General features: G+C 34.3%; 1 protein-coding gene across 2 annotated transcripts in view; it reads right to left on the bottom strand.

The window, feature by feature from the left end:
* The window catches only part of Spag16 (sperm associated antigen 16), a 1,007,960-nt gene that overhangs the window by 248,319 nt on the left and 733,795 nt on the right, over positions 1-25,846 (bottom strand). For both annotated transcript variants that reach the window (XM_010616032.2, XM_033764606.1), the window contains one exon: positions 24,576-24,641. In XM_010616032.2, the coding sequence (XP_010614334.1) occupies positions 24,576-24,641 (66 nt within the window). The remainder of the gene's footprint in view (positions 1-24,575; positions 24,642-25,846) is intronic.

Genomic DNA, 25,846 nt, shown 5'->3' with positions numbered 1-25,846 from the left:
AGAGGCAGAGGTGGTCATAAAGGGTATTTTTCTGAGCTCCCAACTTTGAACCTCTTTAAAGAAAGGGTGTGGGAAACCTATAGTAGAACTGTGTGGAGTTCAACCATTCAGGAGGTTGGGGAACTCAATCTGGGCCTTGCAGCCCAAGGCCAGTCTGTATCGTGGAGTTCTGCCACCAGCTAGATGAGATCAGGGGTCTTGGTCTTGCACATGGCTGCACATGTTGTATATTATGACAGCAGAGATATAGTCTGAAAGAGGCCCTTCAACTCCATTTTTTTTCTTTCTTTTCCTCATTCCACTCTGCAAATTCTTTCTTTTTTCTGTCCTCTTTCTCTAACTCAGTCTCTTGCTCCACCATATTATCCCTCATCTCCCTTTCAGTTTCTGCTCCTGCCCTAACTCAGATTTCTTCTTTTATCATTTGTTCTCTTTTCTTTATATTCTGTTCATCTGTCATTCTACCTCACACAGGAGTCAGTGGTTTCAAGGGAAAGTGAGCCCCTATTACTGTTAAGGGATAGATTCTTGCCCTTATATTTCTACTCTATCTATCCCTTTTGCATTTAACAGTTTCCTGAAGATTGTGTGGTCATTCTATGTCCTCTGGCTTCACTTGAAACCTTCTCCAATTCTTTTACTTATCTACTCCTCTCATCCTAGCTCTGTCTGAGCCCCGATCCTAAATGGTAAGTATGCTATGTTGAAAAGTTTGTTCACTGCAGACATGTTTTGCACTGCTTCTTGACTTTAATTTAATTCACATGATTTAAGGGTGATAGATTAATGACTACACAGGTGAGCAATTGGTAAATTGTGCTTATCATATTGTGTTGCTGATTGTATCAGCTGGGATAAAGGATTGTGGTTGATGTGATGAGCTGTTTTCTCTGATGTTATGAAGATGAGAATGTCTATGGATCGTTAGAGATCCAGAAGCTAGGGTGCAACTATATCAGGAAGATTTGGGTGATAACCCAGAGATTAAAACAAGGACAGCCCAACAACAAAAATAAAAATGAGAAAACACTTAAGCAAGACACAAAGACAGATTGGAGTTCACCAATGGCAAACAGTAGGGCAAATGAGGATAAAAAGGCTGATAGTGACTTACCAGTACAACTTGAACTCAAAGCACAGGAAGTAACAAAATAGATCAATCAGGCTTTAGAAAAATTCAAAACAAATAATTTCCCAGATAACCATAGAGATGGTGAGCAAAATGAAAATCATGATTTGAGACTCTAGAACAGAAATTGACAAAAAAGTAGATGAGCTCAGGACCATGATAGAAGCCATGAAGGCCCAGCATAAGAAAGAAATGGAAACAATAAATGTCCAACATATGAAAGAAATGGAATCCATAAAACAGATTCAAACAGATATCCAGATTAAAAACTCCATTGAAAGTGTATGCAACAGAATAAAAGAATGCAAAGATAGAATCTCAGATATAGAAGATAAGAATGCAGTCAGTGACCATGAAAAGAGAGGTCTCTTAAAAACAATAGGGGATCATGAGAAATCGATCCAAAAACCCCTAGATGATGCAAAGAAGAATAACATAAGACTGACAGGAATCCATGAAGTAGTGGGAGAAAATGCAAATGACTTTAAAAAGCTGTTCACAGAATTAATGACAGAAAACTTCCCAAACAGAGGGGAAGAATTTGATATACAGATAAGTGAGTCTATCCATTAGGATAGGACTCCAACTAGCCACAATCAAAAAAAATCTACACCTAGACATATAATAATCAAGATCCCAGAAACCCAACAGAAGAAGCAAATACTACAAGAAGTAAGAGAAAAGAAACAAAGCACATGCAAAGGAAAGCCCATCAGAATCACAGCAGACTTTTCAACACAAACCCTCAGGTCAAGGAGAGCCTGGTATGAGATATTTCAAGTAATAAAATAAAACAACCTCCAACCTAGAATGATGTATCCTGCAAAACTCTTTGAAAATGGATGGGAAAATAAGATACTTCCATGACAAAGAACACCTGAAAAACTACATGAATACCAAACCAGCACTACAAGCAATTCTAAACAAGATCCTAGAAAAACGCAATGAAGATAACAACACCATGAGGCCCAAAAGAACAAATCAAATAGGCAAGGCAAGAACTAAATGGAGAAGGCGAAAAAGTAAAAAGAGCCAACAAAATAATGACAATAATAAGTCAGAACATATCAGTTATAACCATCAATGTCAATGGTCTCAACTCACCAATCAAGAGAAATAGAATGGCAGAATGGATTAAGAAGCAAAATCCAACAATATGTTGTAAACAAGAAACACACCTCAGGAAAAAAGAAGCCCATAGACTGAAAGTGAAAGGATGGAAAACAATTCTTCATCCAACAGGAGCCCAGAAAAAAGCAGGGGTAGCAATCTTACTTGCAGACAAAGTAAATTTCAAACCAGAACTGATTAAAAGAAACAAAGAAGGCCACTACATCCTTGTAAAGGGAACAATTCACGAAGAAGAGATGACAATTGTAAACATATATGCACCAAATATTATTGCCCCCAATATATAAAAGAAATATTAAGAAACATAAAAAACCAAATAAGCACTAATGCAATTATAGTGGTGGATCTAAATATGCCACTTTCACAAATAGATCATCTAAGCAAAAAATCAACAACGAAATACTAGAACTGAACCAAGCTCTTGAACGCATGGAATTATTAGATGTCTATAGTGTTCCACCTCACAAAATCAGAATATACATTCTCTTCAGTTGCACATGGGTCATTCTCCAAGATAGATCACATACTAGCTCACAGAACAGGTTTGAATAAATGCAAAAGAATCAAAGTTATTCCCTGTATATTATCAGATCATAGTACAATCAAGCTGGAGATCAACAGCACAAGAAACCGTAGGATCTTCAAAAACACATGGAAATTGAACAACACTCTCCTGAAAAATCAGTGGATCACAGAGGAAATTAAAGAAGAAATCAGACAGTATTTACAAATAAATGAAAACACCAATACAACACGCAGAAATCTATGGGACACAATGAAAGCAGGTCAATGTGGAAAATTCATAGCACTGAATGCCCACACTAGAAAAACAGAGAGAGCTCAAATAAACAACCTAATGATGAATCTTAGACTCCTAGAAAAACAAGAGCAAGAAAAACTAAACCTTGAACAAGAGAGGATATTATAAAGATTCAAGCAGAAATCAATGCAATGGAAACTAAGAAAATGATACAAAAAAATAAATGAATCGAAGAGTTGGTTTTTTGAAAGAATAAATAAAACTGATAAACCCTTAGCTAACCTTTTCAAAAAAAGGAGAGAAAAAAGTCAGAACCATGCAATTAGGAGTGAAATAAGTGAAGTCACAACAGAACCAACAGAAACCCAGAGGATAATCAATACCTACTTTGAGAACCTGTACTCTAACAAAATGGAAAAAACAGAAGAAATAGACAGATTTCTGGATAATTATGAATTACAAAAGTTGAACGAAGAAGATAAAAACATTTTAAACACCCCAATTACAATCAATGAAATTACCAACACAGAAAAGCCCAGGGCCTGATAGATTCACTGCTGAATTTTATAAGACATGTAGAGAAGAACTACTGCCATTACTCTTCAAACTTTTCAATGAAATTGAAAGGGAAGCTATATTTTCAAATTCATTCCTGGAAGTATCACCTTGATTCCCGAACCAGGGAAAGATGCAGTGAAAAAAGAGAACTACAGGCCAATCTCCTTAATGAATATAGATGCAAAAATCCTTAGTAAGATACTAGCAAACAGAATACAGAGGATCATCAAGAAGATCATACACCCCGACCAAGTTGGATTTATTCCAGGGATGCAAGGATGGTTCAACATACATAAATCAATAAATGTAATACACTATATTAACAGAGTCAAGGACAAAAACCATATGATCCTCTCGATAGATGCAGAAAAAGCATTTGACAAAATGCAACACCCACTCATGATAAAAACCCTGAAAAAATTGGAATAGATGGTCTATATCTCAACTTAATAAAGTCTATCAATGGAAAAACCAACAGCCAACATCATATTAAATGGCCCAAAACTGAAAACCTTCCTGTTAAAATCAGGAAAAAGACAAGGACGCCCACTATCACCTCTTCGATATAGTTCTGGACACATTAGCCATAGCAATTAGACAAGAGAAAGAAATTAAAGCAATAAAGATAGGAAAGGAAGAAGTTAAACTGTCATTATTTGCTGATGATATGATACTCTACATTGAAGACTCAAAAAACTACCAAAAATCTTCTATACTTAATTGACACTTTTATTTAAGTAGCTAGATTCAAGGTCAACACCCAAAAATCAATAGCCTTCTTGTACAGAAATAACAGAAACACTGAGAGAGAAATTGGGGAAACAGTTCCTTTTACAATAGCATCCAAAGAAATGAAGTATCTAGGAATCAATCTAACAAAAGAAGCAAAAGATCTCTACACTGAAAACTACAGCACTCTGAAAAAAGAGATCAAAGATGATATAAGAAAATGGAAAGATATGCCCTGCTCCTGGCTAGGAAGAATCAACATAGTGAAAATGGCCATACTGCCAAAACTGCTATACAGATTCAATGCAATGCCAATTGAAATTCCAACACTATATTTCACAGAACTAGAAAAAAGAGTCCAAAAATTCATTTGAAACCAAAAGAGACCTAGAATAGCAAAAGCCATCTTAGGCAATAGACCCATGGCAGAAAGTAACAATTCCCCATTTCAAACTATATTACAAAGCCACTGTGATAAAAATACCATGGTACTGGCAAAGAAACAGACCTGAGGATCAGTGGAATAGATTGGAAGACACAAAAACAACTCGAGATGTACTCAGCTCCCTCATCTTTGACAAAGAAGCTGACCATCCCCACTGGAGGAAAGATAGCTCTTTCATAAGTGGTATTCAAAAAACTGGATCTCAACCTGCCAAAAATTGAAACTAGACCCTTATCTTTCACCATGCACTAAATTAAAATCCAAGTTGATTAAAGATCTAAATATTAAAACAGAAACACTAAACTTGCTGGAAGATAAATTAGGCAGAACTCTGGAACATATTGGCATAGGAGAAGACTTTATGAACAAATCCTCAGTAGCATGTGAACTAGCAAAATGAATTAACAACTGGGATATCATCTTATTAAAAAGGTTCTGCACTGCAAAAGAAACCATCAACATAACTAAGAGACAACCTACAATGTGGGAAAATAATTTACCAGCTACTCCTCAGACAAAGGATTATTATCTGGAATATATAAAGAATTCAGAACAATCAGCCCCCCAAATGTAAAGACCCAATTCAAAAATGGGGATCTGAAATGAACAGACATTTCTCAGACAAGGAAGTAAAAGCAGCAAGTAAATATAGGTAAAAATGTTCCGCATTACTGTTCACTTGATGCAGATGAAAACAACACTGAGATTCCACCTCACCCCACAAAGAATGACTGCTATCAAGAAATCAACCAATAACAAATGTTGACGGGGTTGTGGGGAGAAAGGAACCCTTCTCCATTGTTGGTGGGAGTGCAGACTGGTGCAACCACTATGGAAATCAATATGGAGATACCTCAAAGTGCTGGGCCTAGAGGTTCCATTTGACCCAGCCATGTCTCTGCTGGGTATCTTTCCAAAAGAATTCAAAGAATCATACCACAGTTATATATGCACCCCTATGTTTATAGTGGCACAGTTTATAATAGCTAAAACTTGGAAACAGCCCATTTGCCCATCAGTTGGAAACTGGATAAAGAAGATGTGGTTTTTCTATACTGTATAAAGGATGTGGTTTTTCTATAAAATGGAATACTACTCAGCCATAGAGAATGAGAAAATAGAGCCATTCATAGAAAAATGGATACATATTGATGATATACTCCTAAGTGAAATATATAAGTCACACATGTGTAAATACCGAATAATTTCTCTGGTGTGAAAAACTATAACAGCACATAAGATCCTAATGATATAATTAACAGTGTGAAATAGGAAGAAAAGGGCTAAAGACGTAGGGAAAGTGGGAAGGGTAGGGGAAAGGTAATATTGGAAAAGAAAAAACTGGAAGAAAATGAAAAAATGGAAAAAAATGTTTGTAAATGAGGTGGGCAGGAGGGGGTAAAGGGAAGGCAGGGACAAGGGGAAAAATATGTGAACCAAGACCTGTCATATAAAGGTACAAGATTCCAGTAATGAAAGTAAGTGTTCTGTATATTTAAAATGTACCAATATACTTAATAGAAGGACAAAAAAAAAAGTCAGAAATGGATCTTACCAAGTTGAAAATTTTAAAAAATGCACCTTGAGACCATAATCTTAAGTGAAATAAATCAGACACACAAGTCTATCACATGGTTTCTTTTATATGACAAATCCAAATTATAAACAAAGAGAAAAACAAAAGATACATAACAAGAAATAAGGAGATAGATCTTTATTAAATGTTTAAGGGATGGATGGAGAGGAAAGAGGAGGGAAAAGGGACAATAAATGAAATTAAGATGCACTATGAACATGTTCTAACTCCACACAAGGAACTGTACACATGTACTGCAAATGTACAAATAAAAAAATTAAAGAGAAAAAATACATTTGTCATTACAAAAAGTTTTTTTGTACAGTAGAATCATTTGTGGCTAATAAACTTAGCAAATATTTGAATGAATGAATGAATGAATGAGCAAATCATTCTTTCCATATCTGGATATTCAGAGCGAAATTTCTTCTAGTGCTTGTACGTGAAATCTCTCAAGCAGTATGCTAGATATTTCCGTCAATTTAAAAACATTTAGTGTTTTTTTTAGAGCAGTTTTAGGTTCACAGAAAAATTAAGCAGAACATTGTGTATATATTTCCTGCCCCCTGCACATGCACAGCCTTCTCCACTCTCAGCTTCTCCCACCTGACTGGTAATCAGAGAACCAACTGGAAAAAACTATGTTGCCCTATCGCAATCTACAAAAGTCCATAGGTTATACGAGGATCCACACTTGCTATTGACAAATATATATGTTTCTGTCATTATAGCATCATGCAGAGTGTTTTCGCAGCTTTAAAATTTCTTTATGTTTTACTTATTCATCCTTTCCCCTCTCCTCCTCTACTGATTCTTTCTACTATTTCTATATCATACAGAATATCATACACTTGGAATCACAGAGTGCATGTCATTTTCAGACTGACATCTTTCACATGCATAATTAGAGTTCTCCCATATTATTTCATTTCTTGATAGATCATTTATTTTTAGTACTAAATAACAGTCCATAGTCTTGATTTGCCACAGTTTATCCATTTACTTGCCAAAGGGCATCTAGGTTGTTTCAGTTTTCACAATGATAAACAAACCTGCCATAAACATTCCCATGTAGGCTTTTTTGAGGACATAAGCTTGTCTCCTTTGATTTTTAGTTAGCCATTTCTGATACTTTTTTCTCACAAATAGTTATCTACTTTGTATGTAGAGTATGATTCTTTAATTACATTCTGGTTCATCAAAGTGAAAACTAAATCCTTTGCCTCTTTGAATCTCCCAATAATGCCTAGTGTAATGATTTTTCTTTTGTAGATGTTAAATAAATTAAAAATAATATTTTGGTGGTATTGAGTGTAGATCAGCCCAACTTCCTACCTGCCAATTGAGAGACAAAATAGTGGCTTTCTGAAGGTAAAAAGGAGAAGTTTTAAATAAATCACAAGTCTTCCTGCTCTGAGGACAATTTTCTAAACATCTCAAGGAGAAATGGAAATTAATGCATTCTGCTTTTGGCAATGAGCCTCTTCTAAAAGCACTAAAGATGAATTTTCTGACTCTCATGTGAGTCTACTTCATTTTCACTGTCATTATTGGCATTATTTCAGGTATTCACGTATGGGATCTTTGCCTCATAGGCCCTTGGTGTTTCCTTCTGATGCACCACTACACTGTTTTGCATTGCTGGTCACAGTGCAGCAATGTTTTGTGACATAATTACAGAGTAGCTCACTGTATTATAAACACAGGACAGCAGGGTTTCTGGTATATTAAGCAGTGAACCAAGGAGATATGAGGTAAAAATTCAAGCTTAGTACTCAATATCTGAAGAGAGAGCTACATTCCTTTTTTCATCTTGGTATTGCTGTGTATGTTCAAGGAAGATTTCTGTTTTCTAATTGATCCAAAGATTCTCAGATGCTAGAAACATTAGACATTGAAAGGAATTGTTTCCCTAAAAAGCCATCTAAATGATATGCATATATATAGTTTTTCTCAATCACTAAAGAAAGCACTAATGATTACTGATGTATTTCTGAAAGGGAATACAAAGGCTTTCTAGTTCCAGGTCTTTCATAGAGTAAAAAAACGGAAGTTCTAAGAAATGAAACTTGTCTAAGCCTTTGCATGAAATTCAGAGTCAAGTCTACTGCAAATACGCTGTAAAGCTTTATCTTTTTTAGGAAGAAGGGCTAATTCTAAATCTAAAAAAGAATTCTATTATCATTTCTATCTTCTAGTAAGATCTGTTGTTAGTCAAAAGCATGCTAAAAAAGACTTCCAGTGCAAGTCACACTGAAGTAACAGGGACCATGTGTGTACCCTTCTGCCTGAAATTGCACACACACACACACACACACACACACACACACACACACACAGAAACAATACAGTGTACCTCAGACAACAAAGGATAATAATCAGTAAGAGATGGAAAAGTAATGAGGAGAACCACTGAAGATTGCTGTGATATACTACCTTGACATCATAGGAAGAGGAAAAGGGAAACAGAGTTTGGTTCTCTCCTTAAAATAAGGAGATGGCTTGAGTCTGGGGAAATTGAGGCAACTCCAGAATGCAAAGCAGTGTACAGCAGAGGGAACCCTGAAAGTCTGCAGAGCAACTTCCTCCACTACTGTATTTGGCTGAGTATTATTTGGAGTATATATGTGTGGAAACTAATAGAATCCTGGAAAGTACAACCTTAAAGTAGACATTAAACAGGGAAAAGTTCACACTCAAGGCTGAAAATATGCCTTTCCCAGAAGATAGAATGAAATGTTTCAAGAGTAGAAGTCATCAGATGGATTAGAAAACACAAAGAAAGGTCTTGTTTCAGTAGGGTAGAAGTAATGAATGCTAGACTGAGTACTGTTGTAATCTCATCTAACAAATCTCAAAAGGACAACACTGTTTCTAAGTAATTTAACAGTATCCCAAAACAAAGCTGATCAATAATTATAGGAATAAAAATATATCTAAAATCCAACAAGATTAACTTGAGGAATTGTGTAATATCTCTACTTTATGTACCAGAAAATGGAGGTAATTTCCAATCACACATGTGGATAAGTAGTAACTGGGATCTGTAATTCAGAGTTCAAATCTGTTAGATAAACAAGTACAAAATTTAAAAAAAAAACAAGAAACTTAAATTCAAATCAGATGTAGGCTCTTTAGTCTGAGCTTTTTGATTTAATTTTGATGCATGCTATTATTTGATTTTGCAGCAGTGATCTTATAATCAGCAGAAGTTGAGGGTGAAAATGAAAAGTATAGGGTGAGAAAGTGGGAGGTGCAGGTTGTGAATGTAAATAGATCAAGAAAAACCTGGCTAGAGCTTAGAGTTTTACATTTTTGTCACTTTTTTAATTAAACTAAGTAACACAGGATTTAACAAAGTCATGACAATAGTCCTCTAGCCCAATATTAAAAAAATCATAGTATCACAAACATATACAATTACTAGTAAATGGTCATACAACTGAGTAATATATACAAACACCATACACACACACACATACACACACACACACACACACACACACAAAGAAACACAAAGTATATATTTTCCTAACATGATTACAACTTGAGAAATTTTTGTCTCTACCCATTAACTTATCTTTTCTATACATCTACATTCAAACAGAAAACTTAACACCATATATATTTATATTTAAATGATGCCTGCCTTGATATGCATACTTCCTAAAACAACCTCTGGTGATGAGTGATCCAACTTGAGATTTAAAGAAGATTCCAATGTGTTTAAATGCGTATTTGACCACTGAAAATTTGCTACAACTCTGTTCCATCTAATCAAGATGCTCTGACTTATCTTTTTTCTAGCATGTTGTTTCCACTGCACCACTAGTGGATTTTCTTTTGTTAGTACAAACTGACCGAGGAAATTTGTATGTAACTTTTTTAAAGTGAAGGAATTATTTTTCTTTTTAAAAGAACTTTAATAAAGTTAGTAGTCTGCCCTGAGTGCACCAACACTCTGTTTATTAAGCTGCAACTCAGCCTTACTCTCACTCTGTTCTTTCCATTCCTAAATCAAGAAATAGCCATCCTTTCGGGCTTGAAATAAATAGCATGTGATATTGTTGGAGCAGTTTTTGCATAAATTTACATAAGAAACCGAAGATCTCTGGACCCCCTGAAGCGTAAAAGCTAGCCACAGTTGATGCTGCACTTGAAATAGTATACCAGGGATGACAATTTTAATGATGCAGGCACTTAAATTCATTAATCTGTTGTCCTTTATCAAGGGAGGAAGTCAGTTCTTTTATATTCTCAAAGTAATGAAGGGAGGAAGGCAGGAAATGACAATTAGAAGAATATAAGTATTCTGTTGCAGTGACTAGAGGTCAAAGAGGGATTTGAAATCCTGCCTCCCACATCAACAGCTGATTTAGCTAAAGTGCAAAATCCAGACAAATTATTTCTTTCCTGGCTGGAAAAGCTATGATATTTTTATTTCCCCAGTTTCATTCCACAAACATTTATAGAGATTCCTATGAAAAATGTATAACATTATATATCTAATAATTTCAAAATAATCATTTAATGAAATAGGTATAGCTTTTTTAAAAGTAGGTATGTTTACACTCAAGGAGAAATGCAACAAATTAGCAAAAATGGGACTGCAATGTTAGTTACTATTTCTTGTTGTTGTTAGTTACTATTTTTAATAGCACTGTTCTGCTCTTTGATCACTGCAGAAGATAATATATGTGCTTCCACACAAATTCTACTAGATCTACTTTATTTATAGCAGTAGTAACCTAAGGTGTTATGCTATTTGGCAAAAGTCTCCTTTAAAGTGGCCAATTATTAATGATTAATATAGTGCTCACTGAAATAAGATTTCTGGGATAACCTGCAATGAATTTATGTTCTTTTAATATGTAAGTAAGTACATATACATAAATTCAGAGTAATTTCACAATGTACATAAAGATGATAATTTGTGAATAGGTTTGTGTCATCATAATGTTTATATTACTAATGTTCTATTTATGATCATAAGCTATATCTGGCTATTGCCATATTGAAGTAATAGCATAAAGTATCCTAAAAATTATAGTTTGATATATAGAAATAGATTAGAGAGTAAAGATTATATATATCTATATATCTATATATCTATGTATATATAGATATATAGATATATATATCACTAAAAATCATACCCATTCTAGGAACTGCACTTCTCTGAACTGTACTTCTATTTGTTACCCCTAATCTTTTAGAAACTCCACATTTTTTTCCCTAATAAAACTGATATAGTCATAACAGTCAGAGACCCCCATAGGGATGGGAAGAGGCAGAATTCTGGACCCTATCCTGTTACTCATTAAAAGCACGATTTGTATTTTCTTCTGCAATAGTCACAAACTTAAAAGCCATTTTTGCTCTGAACTGTGCCCTTCTCTTGAGCCAGCAGATGTCCTCTAGTTAACTAAAAGCAGAACGAAGCTTGGCCTTTATTTTGTTCCTTGATTACTATAAATCTTGACTCAGATTTTTTTTGCAGGTCCACATAGGGAAATGTTGATCATTTAGAGAATGTCTTTCTAGAAGCTGGCTGGACTGGATTGATCAGCCCTGGATTCTAAATGACAGACTCTCCTTCACACTCGTCAGGCCTCAATGCCCATTCATATCCAACTGATGGCACCAAGATAAAAGGTTCATGAGGACATTCAGCTATCCCCGGAAGCCTTTAGTCATTGTCCTAAATCTGCAATTGCCTGGTTTTCAGGAAAGGCAGAACCCCACATGACAAAGATTGGCACAGACAGAGGCAATCCTTTCCTAGGAATGAAACCAACCATCCCTCAGCCATGAAGATTTCAGAACTGTGACAGCAAGACAGAGATAATAATCAATAACAGCCCCTCCCATCTTTGTGTGTAGGGCAGTCTTTTTCTTTCTTCCCCCTAACTTTCCAGTTAAAGTTTTTTCTTTCTGTAAATTTGTGCCTTAGTTTTAATTTCTATTTATATTACAGCAAAGACCCATCCTACCCAGCAATAAAACAATCATATTTCATTGGAGATAAGAAATCGTATCCATAGAATGTCCTTTGTAGAAAGTAAAGTTACAATCTCGAAAGACACAAGTTTGTTATTACCATTTTAGTTATACAAAACATAACATAATAGAGGAAGGATTCATAATTTAATAATTTGTTTTTTTATATGTTTATATTTTAGTATGTAAACTGGAAAATATTTCTAAGTGTTGGATTGAGAGAATTTTCAATATCTTTGTCTAATTCTAACATCAAACCCATCAACCTATGGTTCTAATTTTTTTAGTTCAAGCAGTGAAAAATGTCTAGATGCAAATAGGTATTTAAGTCAGAAATTAAGGTACTTTTGCTTCAACACCACTGAAGTAGTGAGCCAGAGAATATTTGCTAATTCTTAAAAAAGAAATAGAAATGAGTATAGAAACATGAATATTGTACAAAAATACAATAAATTTAGGTTTCTGAATGTTTAGAAAACTGTTGCACTTTTGGATACAGCTATGGAAACTGGTGAGATGAAAGGCAGACTGACATGCTGAGACCCAAGATCATGGTCAAAGCTACTACAGGAAATTCCAGCCCGTTCTGCTGGGAGATGGAACTTTTAAAACACTTTCCACACAGGGTCACTCTGGTTATACAAATTAAATCTCTTGCAGAGGACAGGCAGATTCTTTTGCTCTGCCTATGGTGTGGCATGTTAACTAGCAGCCACTTATTAAAGTGTGGATTCATGGGGTGACATTCACCAGAGAGCACACAATTAAGTGAGGAAAATCACATTAAAGGAGATAATCAAGTTTTTCTGTTAATTATGCTTATAAGTAAATTGGTGTGACAATTCTTTTTGCTCTAATTATGTGATTCAGGGACAATGTACGATGAATGATACATTATCCCTGTATTGTAAAAAGATCTCTTTAAAACCCTTAGGTGTTTTATCAGACACATAGTTTTTCGTACTTTTTAAATCACATGCGAGTTAAGACTGACCACAATTTATTATCATGGGAAGGAAATATATAATTTATGTTGATATTTTGGTATTGCTTAGAACCATTTCTTGTGCTGTGAAACTTGTTTAACTGAGATGATTTTTCTAAATGGCCAAATATTCTGAGCAGTGACATTATTTCTTATAAAATAATAAATAACTTTTGACTATTTGGGGTACCAATGTGTTCAGAACAATCACGAGGGGACTGTAAGATGTGCCAACTTTTTAAATAAAACTTAAAATCAATAATAAAAACCAAATTTCATCATGTAACACTGTCCTACCTACATCATCTTAAACGTCCTCTGAGTTCTCATCTAGTAATTTCTGGTATTTCCCAAGCAGCACATATTTGTTAATTAGTTTCTGGAATAAGAATTATGCCAAGATGTATGGGATAAAAAAGCTATTTACTATAGCCAGGATAACTTTGTGTAAATAAATATCTTGGAAACTATAGATAATGGTATGCAGTTATTTAAAATTTCCCTCAACTATGCCATATTTACCAATAGAAACAACCAAAGTTACCAGTCAGTTATCTACTAGCTGTAAGGTATTGCACCTGCTTAATCTAACCCTAGTCCAGTTTGTGTCCTGGACTTGCTGTTCTCCCACCACACGTGAAGTTCCCACTTCAGGAATTTAGACTTTGTTGTTGCCTCTGCTTGACTTCTCTTGCTTCAGCATGCTTTCTCCCTCTCCCTAGTCAATGTCATTTTCTCAGTGTGCTCATCACCCCCAACTATTTCACTGTGACCCTAATCGTCTTGATAGGTAGCACTTCTATCTTTTGGTAGAATATTGACTTTATTTCAAATGTCAACATGGGATGTGGCATCAAACAAATATATGCAATTACAAACTTTTGTAGTTCATTTAAGCAGATCATTTGCATAGGAATCACTAGTTTTAAGCTTTAGGATGCAGACAACTGATTTGTGAATTAGGTTAAGTAAAATAATAAGCACTTAAGTGTATGCAAATTTACTCTTGATAGTATTCACTTGTTTCCTTATTTATTGTTTCTGGTTCTTATAACAATAGAAGGTTAAGAAAGACAAGATTTGGTCTTCTTCCTTGCTGTAACCTCAGTATTTACAGTAGTGGCCTAGGCATACATAGTCAATGTTTATAAAGAATTGCTAAGTAGGAACTTAATTATTAAACTTTTCATATATGGTAAAAAAATTTTAAATCATTCAAATAATCCATAAACTAAATTTCAAATCTATAGTAAAAGAGGAAATATCAATAAATATGGCAGCCACATTGCTTTTAATTTTCATGTACCCCATAAAAATGATAAATTTCCAAACTCATGCCTAACTGATTATAGGAGTTACTGAAATTTAAAATTGGAAAATAGAAAAAAAAAAGATGTTTATCTAAGAAGTTCTAGAAAGGGTGTGAGTCTCTGAACTGGCCCTGGAGAGACGCAGGTACTGGGAACTGGGAAGAGGGAGGGTAACATAAAGTATGACACAAGAGAGTAAATGAAAAAGAGCAACTTTCTGGGCCAAAATCATGTTTCTGGGTGCAGTGATGGGAAAGTGAATCACTGAACCCCAGACCTGGCATATATGCTACCTTGGGAGAGGACTGGACTGAGACGGAGCGTCATCTTTTCAGTGGTAAACTGCATGTAAGAATAGACACGAAAGCACTCTAACCTCCTCTGCCAGGCATGGCAAGTGAGATGCTTCAACTCAGGGATTCAGAGAAGCCAAAAGCACCAAAACAATATGAGACAGCAGCACTATATACTTGAGTTTTGAAAACAACAGCAAGTGGGGAATCTTTGGGCAGAGAGGACACACACACACACACAATTAAGTAATCCATTTTCTCACCTATAATGAGAGTACTCTGTGGGGTCATTCAGTGTACCACCCAGCGAATGCTGGCAGCTCCCACAAGGTGGGGCTGGGAGGCTGCAGAGGGCAGGGGACCTGGGACTGTGCCAAGTACATGGATCAGGAAGGGAAGCAGGGGTGGCCTGTGAAAGGAAAGTCAGAGACTCACACCCAGTTTAGAGAACTTCTGTTGTTGCATTGGGCAAAAGGCTTTCTGCCCTAAGCAGAGTGGTGGGTAGGGCTGATCTGAGTGATGGGGAATCATGGCAAAGGATGGATGAGTAGCAGATCCAGAACAGAACAGGTTCTCTGCTGTTGTTTTCCTAAATTCCAGAAAGGCCTGAGATGGCCTGAGGACCTGTTCTCCACCCACCACCGCCCCACAGTGGCGAAGGGGGCCCTCTGCCAAGCCTGGAGGGTAGCGCTAGCTTCCATAGGCAGGTTTGAGGCAGAGACAGGTAGCGATTCTGGGCAGAAGAATGGAGAGTAATACCTGGGTCCTACATTCTGGCATTATTCTAGGAAAGGAAAGCCTGTGGAGGGAAGACATGGAGATGAGCATTATATTTGCCTAGCTGTGAAGGGAACAGGAGTATGAGATCCTGGTAGATGTTAATAGAGAACTGGGAGTTGGACAAATACAGCACATCCACTTCCTCCCAAATTTATTGAGGCTGTGGCTGAGGCCTGCAACTGCCATGTCCAGAGCCAAGAGGTAGATCCAGATGGATCAGCATCTTCACCACTTTGGGTAGGCACTTGAGTAGTCCAAAGAGGCAAACTGCTTGGCCTCATGTAATCAGAATGACTTCAGTATAGAGAGAGCTGTGTGGATACTCTGGGTTAATTCTACAAAAACTGTGTATAGTTTGGTGTTGTTATTGTTGTTTCCTTGCCTGTTTGTTTATTCTGGGGTATCTTTTTGTTTTCTAGTTATTGCTTCCTTATAGGTATTGTTTTTTATTTTACTTTATTCTTTAAGGATATTCCTCTTGTTCTCCTCCCTCTTCTACTGCTTTTTTTTCTTTCCTCCTTCCAAAAACCTTGCAGCCTCCTTCAGTATCTAAACACACTCTACTTATTTGCATATCTATGCTCACCTACACAAATATTCTCACCTCCCCCAACACTAGCCTTTATCCTAGGTATAAAACAATTCCAACAGAACGTGACCTCCTGTCTAATTTTTACCCATTGACATTTCTCTTACATACCCTTCCAACTGATGTAGCCCTTTCCTTTTTCTCTTCCTCTTCTCCAACCCTTCACATCCCAGACAAACCAAAAATAGCACTATAATACAGTCTGTAAAGTATATTGAAAAAAAGTGCAAAATTATTTTAAAAATTTAATGTTTACAAATCATGTTTGGTTAGAATTCTTCATGCTGTTATAAATGGTAGAAATTCTCTCCTTATAACACAGTGATTGGGTCTAACCCAATTAAATTGAATAGATGGAAGTGGTTGACAGTACCCCTTGAAAAATAAAGCCAATATTGCATCACTGGAAAACTGAATCTAACTAAAGAGATCTTTATAACATAACAAATTTTGTGTACTCTATTTGACTTTTGACTCTCTCACATGCATACAAAATGAACATGAAATGGCAAGGTGACAAAATGCCAGCAAAGAGTCCAAACACTCCCAAAGCAAATCCAAGGGGCATCAAGTGAGCGGAAATCACAGGCAAAAGAGATGAACACTTGCGACGATGACAGAAGAAGTAAAGAAACTTGGCAAGCTCCTAGATGACATAACCTAAAAGATAGCAAAACTAAAAAATAAACCTACCAGTGAGGTTATAGAAGATAAATAAATAATTAAAAGAGATGACTAAAATTTCAAAACATACATGACATATTTACCAAAAAAAGAAAAAAAAAAAAAAGGACTTCATGCAAAGGTGCCAAACAGAAATTGGAGATGAAGAACTCTCTTTAGTCAAGAACAGCAGAGGGGTCCAACGTAAAGAAAGAATCTCAGACTTCAAGGACAGGGTGGGAATATATGAATGAAGATGTACTGAAAGACACCTTAAAAATGACAAAAAAAACAAGAAAAATTCATCCAATAGCTACTCAATTGAGCTAAAAAGATGAATCCAAGGCTAATTAAGCCATAGAGAAATTAGAGGGCAGCACATTTGGAAAACAAGAAAAATCTGTTTACAGAAATCATAGCAGAAAACATTCCAAGTATAGGAAGAGAATCCAGCATACAAGCAAGCAAGCAAGCCTTACAGAATGTCAAATAACTAAGATTGAAAAAGAAGCTGCCCACGATACATTATAGTCAAAAATCCTAATATCCATCAGAAGAATAGAATCTTAAGAGCTATTGGAGAAAAGCAAAAAGTCACTTATGAAGGTAGGTTGCTTCACTTTAAGGAGACATCAGAATATGCAAAGATATCCCTTTGACCTGGATAGCAGAATCAATGTTGTCAAATGGTCATGCTACCAAAGTTAATCTATAAATTTAATGCAATCCCAATCAAAATACCAACATTATTCCTCACAGAACTACAGAAACCATCTTAAAATTAATACGGAACCAGAAATGATCCAGAAATAATCCTGGACAACAAGAGCAAAGCAGAGGGCATCAGAATTCTGGAATTCAAGTTATACTACAAAGTTCCAGTGATAAAACAGCACAGTACTAGCATAAAAAACCAAAATGTGGATCATTGGAGCAGAACAAAGACACATTTAGACATCTGACCCTTGACAAGGGGGCCAAAACACATGCTGGAAGAAAGATAGCTTCTTTAGCAAATGGTGCTGGGAATACTGGCTATAGACATAGAGAAGATAGAATGTAAACTCATGTCTCTAACCATGTACTACACTAAAATCAAAGTGGATGCAAGACCTAAACATTAAAACAGAAACAACCTGTTGGAAGAAAAAAATAGGTAAAACTCTTGGAGACATGGGCTTAGGCAAGGACTTTCTGAACCATAATTGTCCCAAAATAACATTAAGATTCAACAAAAGAGATGACAAATTAAAAAGCTCTACACAATAAGGAAAAAAACAGAGTTGATAGAAAACCTATAGAATAGGAAAAAATTTTGCCAGCTATACTTCAGACAGAGGATGACTGTCTAAAATGTAAATTGCCAATTTAACATCTCTGGTTATTAAAGAAGTGCAAATTAAAACAACACAGAGATTCTATCTTACTCCTGAAAGAATGGCTATCATCGAGGAATCAAATAAAAACAAATGTTGTCACAGCTGCAGGGCAAAGCGAACACTTCTATATTGTTGGTGGAAAAGTGAAGCAGCATAACCATGATGGGAATCAGTATGCGGATTCCTCCAAAACATAAAAATAGAAATTCTATTTGATCCATTCTAGGTATCTTCCCATTCTAGATATCTTCCTGAATGATGTAAAGAAATCATAATACAGTGATAAATGTTTACCTATGTTTATAGCGGTACAATTCATAAGCTAAATTTTGGAAGCAGCCTATATGTCCATCAAGAAAAAATAGATAGGAAATGCTGTACTTATACACAATGAAGTATTACTTTATATAAAGAAATAAACTTGGATTATTTGTAGAAAAATTGATATACTTTGATGCCAGAATGTCAAGTGAAATAAATCAGACACGCAAGCTTAAATATCACCTTTTCTCTTATGTGAGAAACCCAATGTATGAATGAATTAAATAGCAAAGTGGAAGATAGATCATAGGAAACAGGGAGACAGAATTTTGTCAATGAATGGGAAGGAAACAAAGATGGAGCGGGGATAGAGTAAGGGAAAGGAGCATAAAAAGAATTCAGATGTGTTATGTAGATGTATCAACACTCCATGATGAATATAATCATTAGGTATTGAAAATTTGTAATAATAAAAATACAAATTAAAAAAACTAAAAGTAGATATAATCTTAACTGTCCTTTTTATATTTTTAGCCATTTATGCTATTGCATTTGTAAGAACAAATCAAAGTAGAAATAGGGGATATTTCTAGCAATTTATTGCATTTTTATAGTTTTGTAATTCATATTTGAAAATCTGCCCATACTTTTCTTATGGTGTCTTTCTCTAGCAGAAATTATGTTCCTTGAAAGTTACAAGGGCAAGAAGGTTATTTTATAAAAGATTTAGTTTTAAAACACTATATAGTATAGGATAAGCTTAAAAGATATAGAGTTATTTTTGAGTATGAAGGAGCATAACATAATTCAAGTACTATAGAAAATAAAAATAGCATGATTAATTTTGCTAAATTTTCTTTTCCCTTTTTATTTCCAATTTCCTTGGATGGACATAACGCGAACTAGTGTTTTTCAGCACACAACAATAAGTTTTGACTTATGCATCATCTAGATGCAGGAATGAATAAGAATTGACATCAAGTATCAATATTATTGGCCCAGCTAAGTGGTAGCTGACATCAAGCTGGATTGCTGAAGAATTTAACAAAATTGAAATTTTTGTAGTGTATAAATAATGCCTGACATCATTTGTCCTTCAAAGGATTGATGCTGCATGAATTTAATATTGTCTACATTTCTTTATATGAAATGGCTAGAAATTGAAATTAAGTACTTTCTGTTTGATCTTAGATAATACAAAAAAATCAGGAATCAGAAATTCAGTTCCTTTTGCTAAAATGGAATAAGCATAATGTTTTTAGGTAAGTGCTTGAATGTATTTGTTTATGAATGATTTGAAGAAAACAATGCAAATTAATGTATTTATATCTATATAGTAGAAACTTTAAAAAGCAATTAACCTATCTCAAGTCAAATTTAAAGCTCTAAAATACCCAATGACTACATGATATATGCTTATACGGAACAGACAAAATACTTCTACTGATAGCACATCTAGTTTTTAGAAGGATTTAGTTCCAGTTTAATGCAGTTACACTGTTCATTGGGAATAATTTTAGAATTTTTTTTCACTAAAGTGCAAAACACGTGCTGCAGCTGTATGTTTTTGTTATCATTTTAGGTTAAACAAACAGATCTTTTGAATGATACTACCAGAATCCAAAAGTTGCTAGTAGGAAACTAACACAACTGGAATTTGCTAACTGTCCTGTATTTCAAATTCATGGGTCAAATTCTGATGTCATAGAAGTTTTGTAAGGAATAGCTAATCTATCTTTATCACCAAATGCTCCATAACTCATCATTTGCAGAATTTAGAAGGCAATAAAGTTGAAATAAATATGATACGATGCTGTAACTAAAATTTGTGCTTACATTTGTTTAGAACTCAGCATTTATTCATTGCCTTACTACAATACTAAATATATAATAAATTGTACAGTAGTAGATGCTGGAGACATTGAGTCATACAACATTTAAAATATATTTATTCTCATTTCTGTTCACTGAATTCCAGTGATGATAAATTTCTGAAAATTGTAAACAGAAAGCCCCAAGACATTTGCTAACTATGACTCATCTTCTTGCTTCTGCAACAGGATGAACAAGATAACTAAGCTGATAAAGTGAGGGAAAGGAATCAGTTAGGATTTTTTTTAAAAAAGCAAAGTGTTCAACTTTGGGATATTAAAATGAGATAGCTTACAGAATTTAAACTGAGATGCACAATAGGCAATGGTGAGTCTGGAAGTCAGAATAATATCTACTTGCACATCTTGAGCCTGTAGATTAAATGAAATGCTACAGCTTGCATAACATGAATTAAGAAGAGAACCTGTGAAAGACATAATATAAGACTGAGTCTTGATATAGTTTAATATTTAGCAGTTAGGTAACAGGGGATCCAGCACAGTAGACTGAGAAGGATTGATTGTGGATGTTTCACTTCCCAGGATTCAAGAGAAAAGAACATTTTAAATGATGATGAAAAGTGAAGTCTGATAATAATGATGGACTAGCTACTGGATATAATGATATGAAAATCAAAGACAGTTTTGGTGGAAATCCACCTTGGAATTTACATTGAAATAGATGAGGACAAAATGTTACTGGAAATGTCTTCGCAACGTGGAGGAAAAAGATAATGCGTTAAGTATCTCGATCGCTGAAAATTCGCAGAAATTATGAATTATAAGGTAAAAAGAAAAGAAAAATAATAGCCTGAAATCAAGTTGACATAATGAGCAAAGGCAGAAAATTTTGAAAATAACCCAATAAAAATTATATATAGAATATAGTAATTGAAATATAAAAACTCAGGAGTCAGCCAAAGGAAATATTAATGAATTTTCAAATAGATACAGAGAAATTAGTCAGAATGCAACAGAAGAAACCAGGAAGCATAGAAAATATTTAGAAAGTTAAGGAATGTAGAATTAAATAAGAAATTTAAATAAACATATAAAAAGAATTCCTTAAAGACAGACTACAGAGTTGACCAAAGATCTATTTAAAGAAATAATGGCTGGAAAAATGCCAAAACTGTTGAAAGATAAGGATATTCATATTTAGAAAGCACATGTCCTGAGAAAGAGAACAATAATCACATGTCAACACATCACTGAAAGACTAAATGTATGTTGTCAAACATATTACATTGTATCATACAGAAAAGCATAAAAAGTTATCCACATTGAAAGAATAGTCTCATTTGTGAGAATATTGCTGCAAGAAAATGGAATGCAGGATGAAAACAGTAAGGGTAATTTCAGATATACAAAGACCTAGAAAGTCTACTAACTATGCATTCTCCCAGAATGAGCTACTAAAGAATATTCTCCAGCAAGAAGAGAGGTAAGGGGAAAAAAATGAGAATCAAGACTTGCCATGTAAAGGTACATGATCCCAACAATGAATGTAACTGTACTGTATCCCTAAATGTACCAATAAACTCAATAAAAAAAAAAAAAAAAAGAAAATGAAATCTCAAATTAAGGAAATAAGATAAGTCAGTTTTCTAATAAATAAATATGAACTGTCTACATAATTAATTTGAACATAGGAGTGAAGCAAAAAATAAAAATAACAGTGAAATAGGTAAAAAAAAAAGTCCAAGAGGTTTAGGAAAGTCGACTTCCTGGAAAATGGAAGGCAGAGAAGACTCTTTCCAATAGAGAGACCATTATTAATAGTTAATAAATATTTGCACTAAAGAAGAGATAAATTAATAGGAATTTTCAATAAAGATTTGAGAAGCTGATTAGAAATAGTGTTGTAACAGCCTTTTTCCTGCTTGTGTGTACAGGACATACACAAATTGATAGATTCCATAGTTGTTTTGTTTGTTTATCTTTCTTTAAATTAAATTATTCATGTGTTTACAGTAATACCTCTTAGCTTCCTTTAAATTTTGATTTTCCTTTGTAAGGAAGCTATCTCATTAGAGATTACTATAAAATAGATTTAAAATAAATATGTACGTCCAGTGAGAAATCAGTTAGAAATCAAAACATCAGAGCTCTAATACTATGAACACAGAAATGCAAATTAACTTACACAGCTTTCCAGGACCACATATAAATGTCGTTTATATATCTGCTATGTGCCTCTTGTTTGCTAGATTGATAGCATTGAATTATACTGTCATTTCTTCTTACAAATAACTATTGAATTTTCCTAAAATTACATTCTTATAGACAGTCACAGCAATTTTAGCTCATAATGTAACATGAATAACTCTCCTTAGAGACTTCAAGCAATTAACAAGGCTAATACCAAGCAACTAAACTGTTACATCTGCACCATACAACACATTTGTTACCACTAATTTGATAGTGTGCTCGAATGAGAATTGTGTCTTCATGTCATGTTTTCTAGACACCCTGAAAGCCTTTGGGATGTGTAGTCATTCTGCTTCCCAACTTAGCAGGTATGTGACATGACTCATTTTGAAAACAATAACGAGGACCTAGAATTTTACCTATAAATGTCAGTTATCATAACATTTCTCTTAAGAGTTAATAAATACTTGCACTAAAGAAGAGATAAAGTAATAGGAATGTTTAATAAGGATTTGAGAAGTTGATTAGGAATAGTGCTGTAAAAGTCCTCTTGGGGTGAACTAAGAATGTAAACAAAAGCAGATTAGTTGTTTGGATATTGGACACCTGGACCTCATATTCATCATCTTGCCCTTTGAAATATGTATAATTAATGTCTATTTTCCTTGATTGCTGATTCAATGAATTTCATTTGGCTAGTTCAATATTTATTAAGTTTACTATTTAGAACATTGAATAGTGTGTATTTTTCAGCTATGATATTGCTTACCAAAATAAAATTCCCGGCTTTCAAATTTTTAGTTAACTTCATCTCAGAGTCCATTTAATTTTCCTAGGGCATGAGAAGCTATAAGCTACTTAATAGAATTTTAGCATAAATATCTTATATGGATCTATGGTACTTAAATGTCTTTATACTCCACTAGAAATAAAATTTTACTTGTTATCTAGTATGAATCTGTAATATAATATTTTTCAACTAATTGGTTCACTACAGTCTATTAAATGGAACACTCCTTACAAAGACAAATCTGTAAAAATATAACTGTGGCTAAGTCCATCATTAAAATTCTCAGGAATGAGAATGACACCAGCCAATTTCAGCTGGAGCAATCAACATTCTCTTAGTAGATGTAATTTTTAGTGTGTATTTTTCCTATGTCTAAAAGAATATTAATGACAGAATTTTGACTTCGTTGTCATTTTTAAATTAGATGTAAGTAATCTATCAGATTTATTTTTTAGCAAATTGGAAAAGGAGAGGATATAGAATTAGGAACTCACACTCCTGGGAACTTAAAGTCAAATTAAAATGTTAGGTATAATTAAATCACTTAGAGTTCGAAAAGACATGAGAGGTCATCCATCTAGTCAAATCATTTCCATCTCAGAATGTAGGAAGTTAAATCATTCATCCATGATTATTATATGAACCCTTTTAAAGTTATCCTCAATGAGCTTAGCAACAAAAAGCAAAGTTTAGCAGTTTTCACAGTTGGTGAAATCATCCTTATATCTGAATACATCAATCTGCTAATAAAGTACTTTTGTTATCAGTTTATATGCTGTAAACAGAAAAAAACCCTCTATTTCTTTAACTTTTTAAATTCAGGTTTCCTTTCAAACACATTATTTTACTGACTACAATGCATTGTAAAGCAATCTATATCCTGTTTACTTTTTTGAAGTCCAAATTAGACAAAAGGCTCTTAAAACTGTGTGTACATGGAATTTAGTACAAGAGAATTCCTTATCACTCCTAATATTCCCCATTGTCTGCATGTATGAGAAAGTGTGAGTTTTACAATTTCGCACCCTTCTATTATTAATTCATTTATGATAAATACCTAAAATTGTAAAATCTCCCCAATGTATTGCTGCTATTTAACCTTGTAAATTTGTTTTGTAAGAATGCATTTGCACATATAAAGAATTAAAATAGTTTATTGGAGGAATTGAACTTACCGTAGGGCTGAAGATGGCATCATGGATAGCGTGCATGTGCCCATAGAGTGACTGCTCACATGTGCCCTAGGAAGACAAAGCAGAAATAGAAAAAAATTCCATCTGCATGTAAAAGGAAGTGAAAGCTCAATTTAATTAAACTTTAAAGTATTTTTAGCCTAATAATAAAATTCATACATTTTCATGATGGGAAATATTAATTTTTGCCATTAGCATCACTTGGAATCAGGTTGGATGTGGTTTCACAATGCTGGTAGCTACATACAAATTCTACACTGCCGTACATTGAGCTAGTGGTGAATCCTTGCTAAGTGGTTCCATTGCATAGCTTGCTTTTAACACAGCATTTTCAAAACTGCTGGGTTGGGGCTAGTGATCTTTATTCTTTTTATTTTCCTTTTAAAATTGTAGGATCACAATTTAATTCATAACTTTCCAAGTTCAGTAATATTAACACCATGAGTAAAAGTGTCATAAAATATATACAGTGGTATTTTAAAATTACAGAATAATCTTTCGTTTTGTGGAAACAATACTTCACATTTATCTTCCATTTATCATTTCTAAAAGACATTAAAGTTAACTTCAGAAATTTCCAAAATTCACTTTAAATGTTTCCAGGAAAGAAGGATCCACAACACATTGCAATGGGGACCTATAGCTGAGGCTTTTTACTTTGACATTAACATTCAAAGGAAATTCTTGACTATATGAGGGAAATAATTCAAATTATTTAAAACAAGGACAATTCCATCTGGAATAGGCTTTTTTGGAAATTCCTGTATGGGCTTTGAAATTCAGGTTACATTTAGCAAATTAGTTTTGAGCAATTAATTTGTTAGACAATAATTCTAAATGCTTAGTATATGTCAACAAATAAAACACACAAAGAACCTTATCCTCATAGGCCCTTAGCCTCATAGGCCTTAGCAGAAGATAGATATTTTGCTAAAAAGGTATAAAAAGTATCAGGAGATGATAAGCGTATAAAATAAAAATATCTGACAGGGTTACAGATGTCAGTAATATTAAGATTGGTACATTGGTGCTCCAAGAATGAGGACCAATTGTGTTGCTTTCCCACACTGAGCTAGAAAAACAGTCTCGGAATCAAGCTATCTCCAAGTTTCCCTATATGATTGAAGGAAGAGCTTCCAAAAGTAATACAGTTGGCCAGGGATTTAGCTCAGTGGTGCTGCCATCTGCCTCGCAAGCGCAAGGACCTGAGTTCGGTCCCTGGTACAAAAAAAAAAAAAAAAAAAAAAAAAAAA

The sequence above is a fragment of the Fukomys damarensis genome, unplaced genomic scaffold (assembly GCF_012274545.1).
Source record: "Fukomys damarensis isolate Sample0158 unplaced genomic scaffold, DMR_v1.0_HiC HiC_scaffold_16, whole genome shotgun sequence".
Classification (NCBI taxonomy): Eukaryota; Metazoa; Chordata; class Mammalia; order Rodentia; family Bathyergidae; genus Fukomys; species Fukomys damarensis.
Note: the sequence above shows the minus strand (reverse complement) of the source record. Positions and strands in the feature narration are given on the sequence as shown.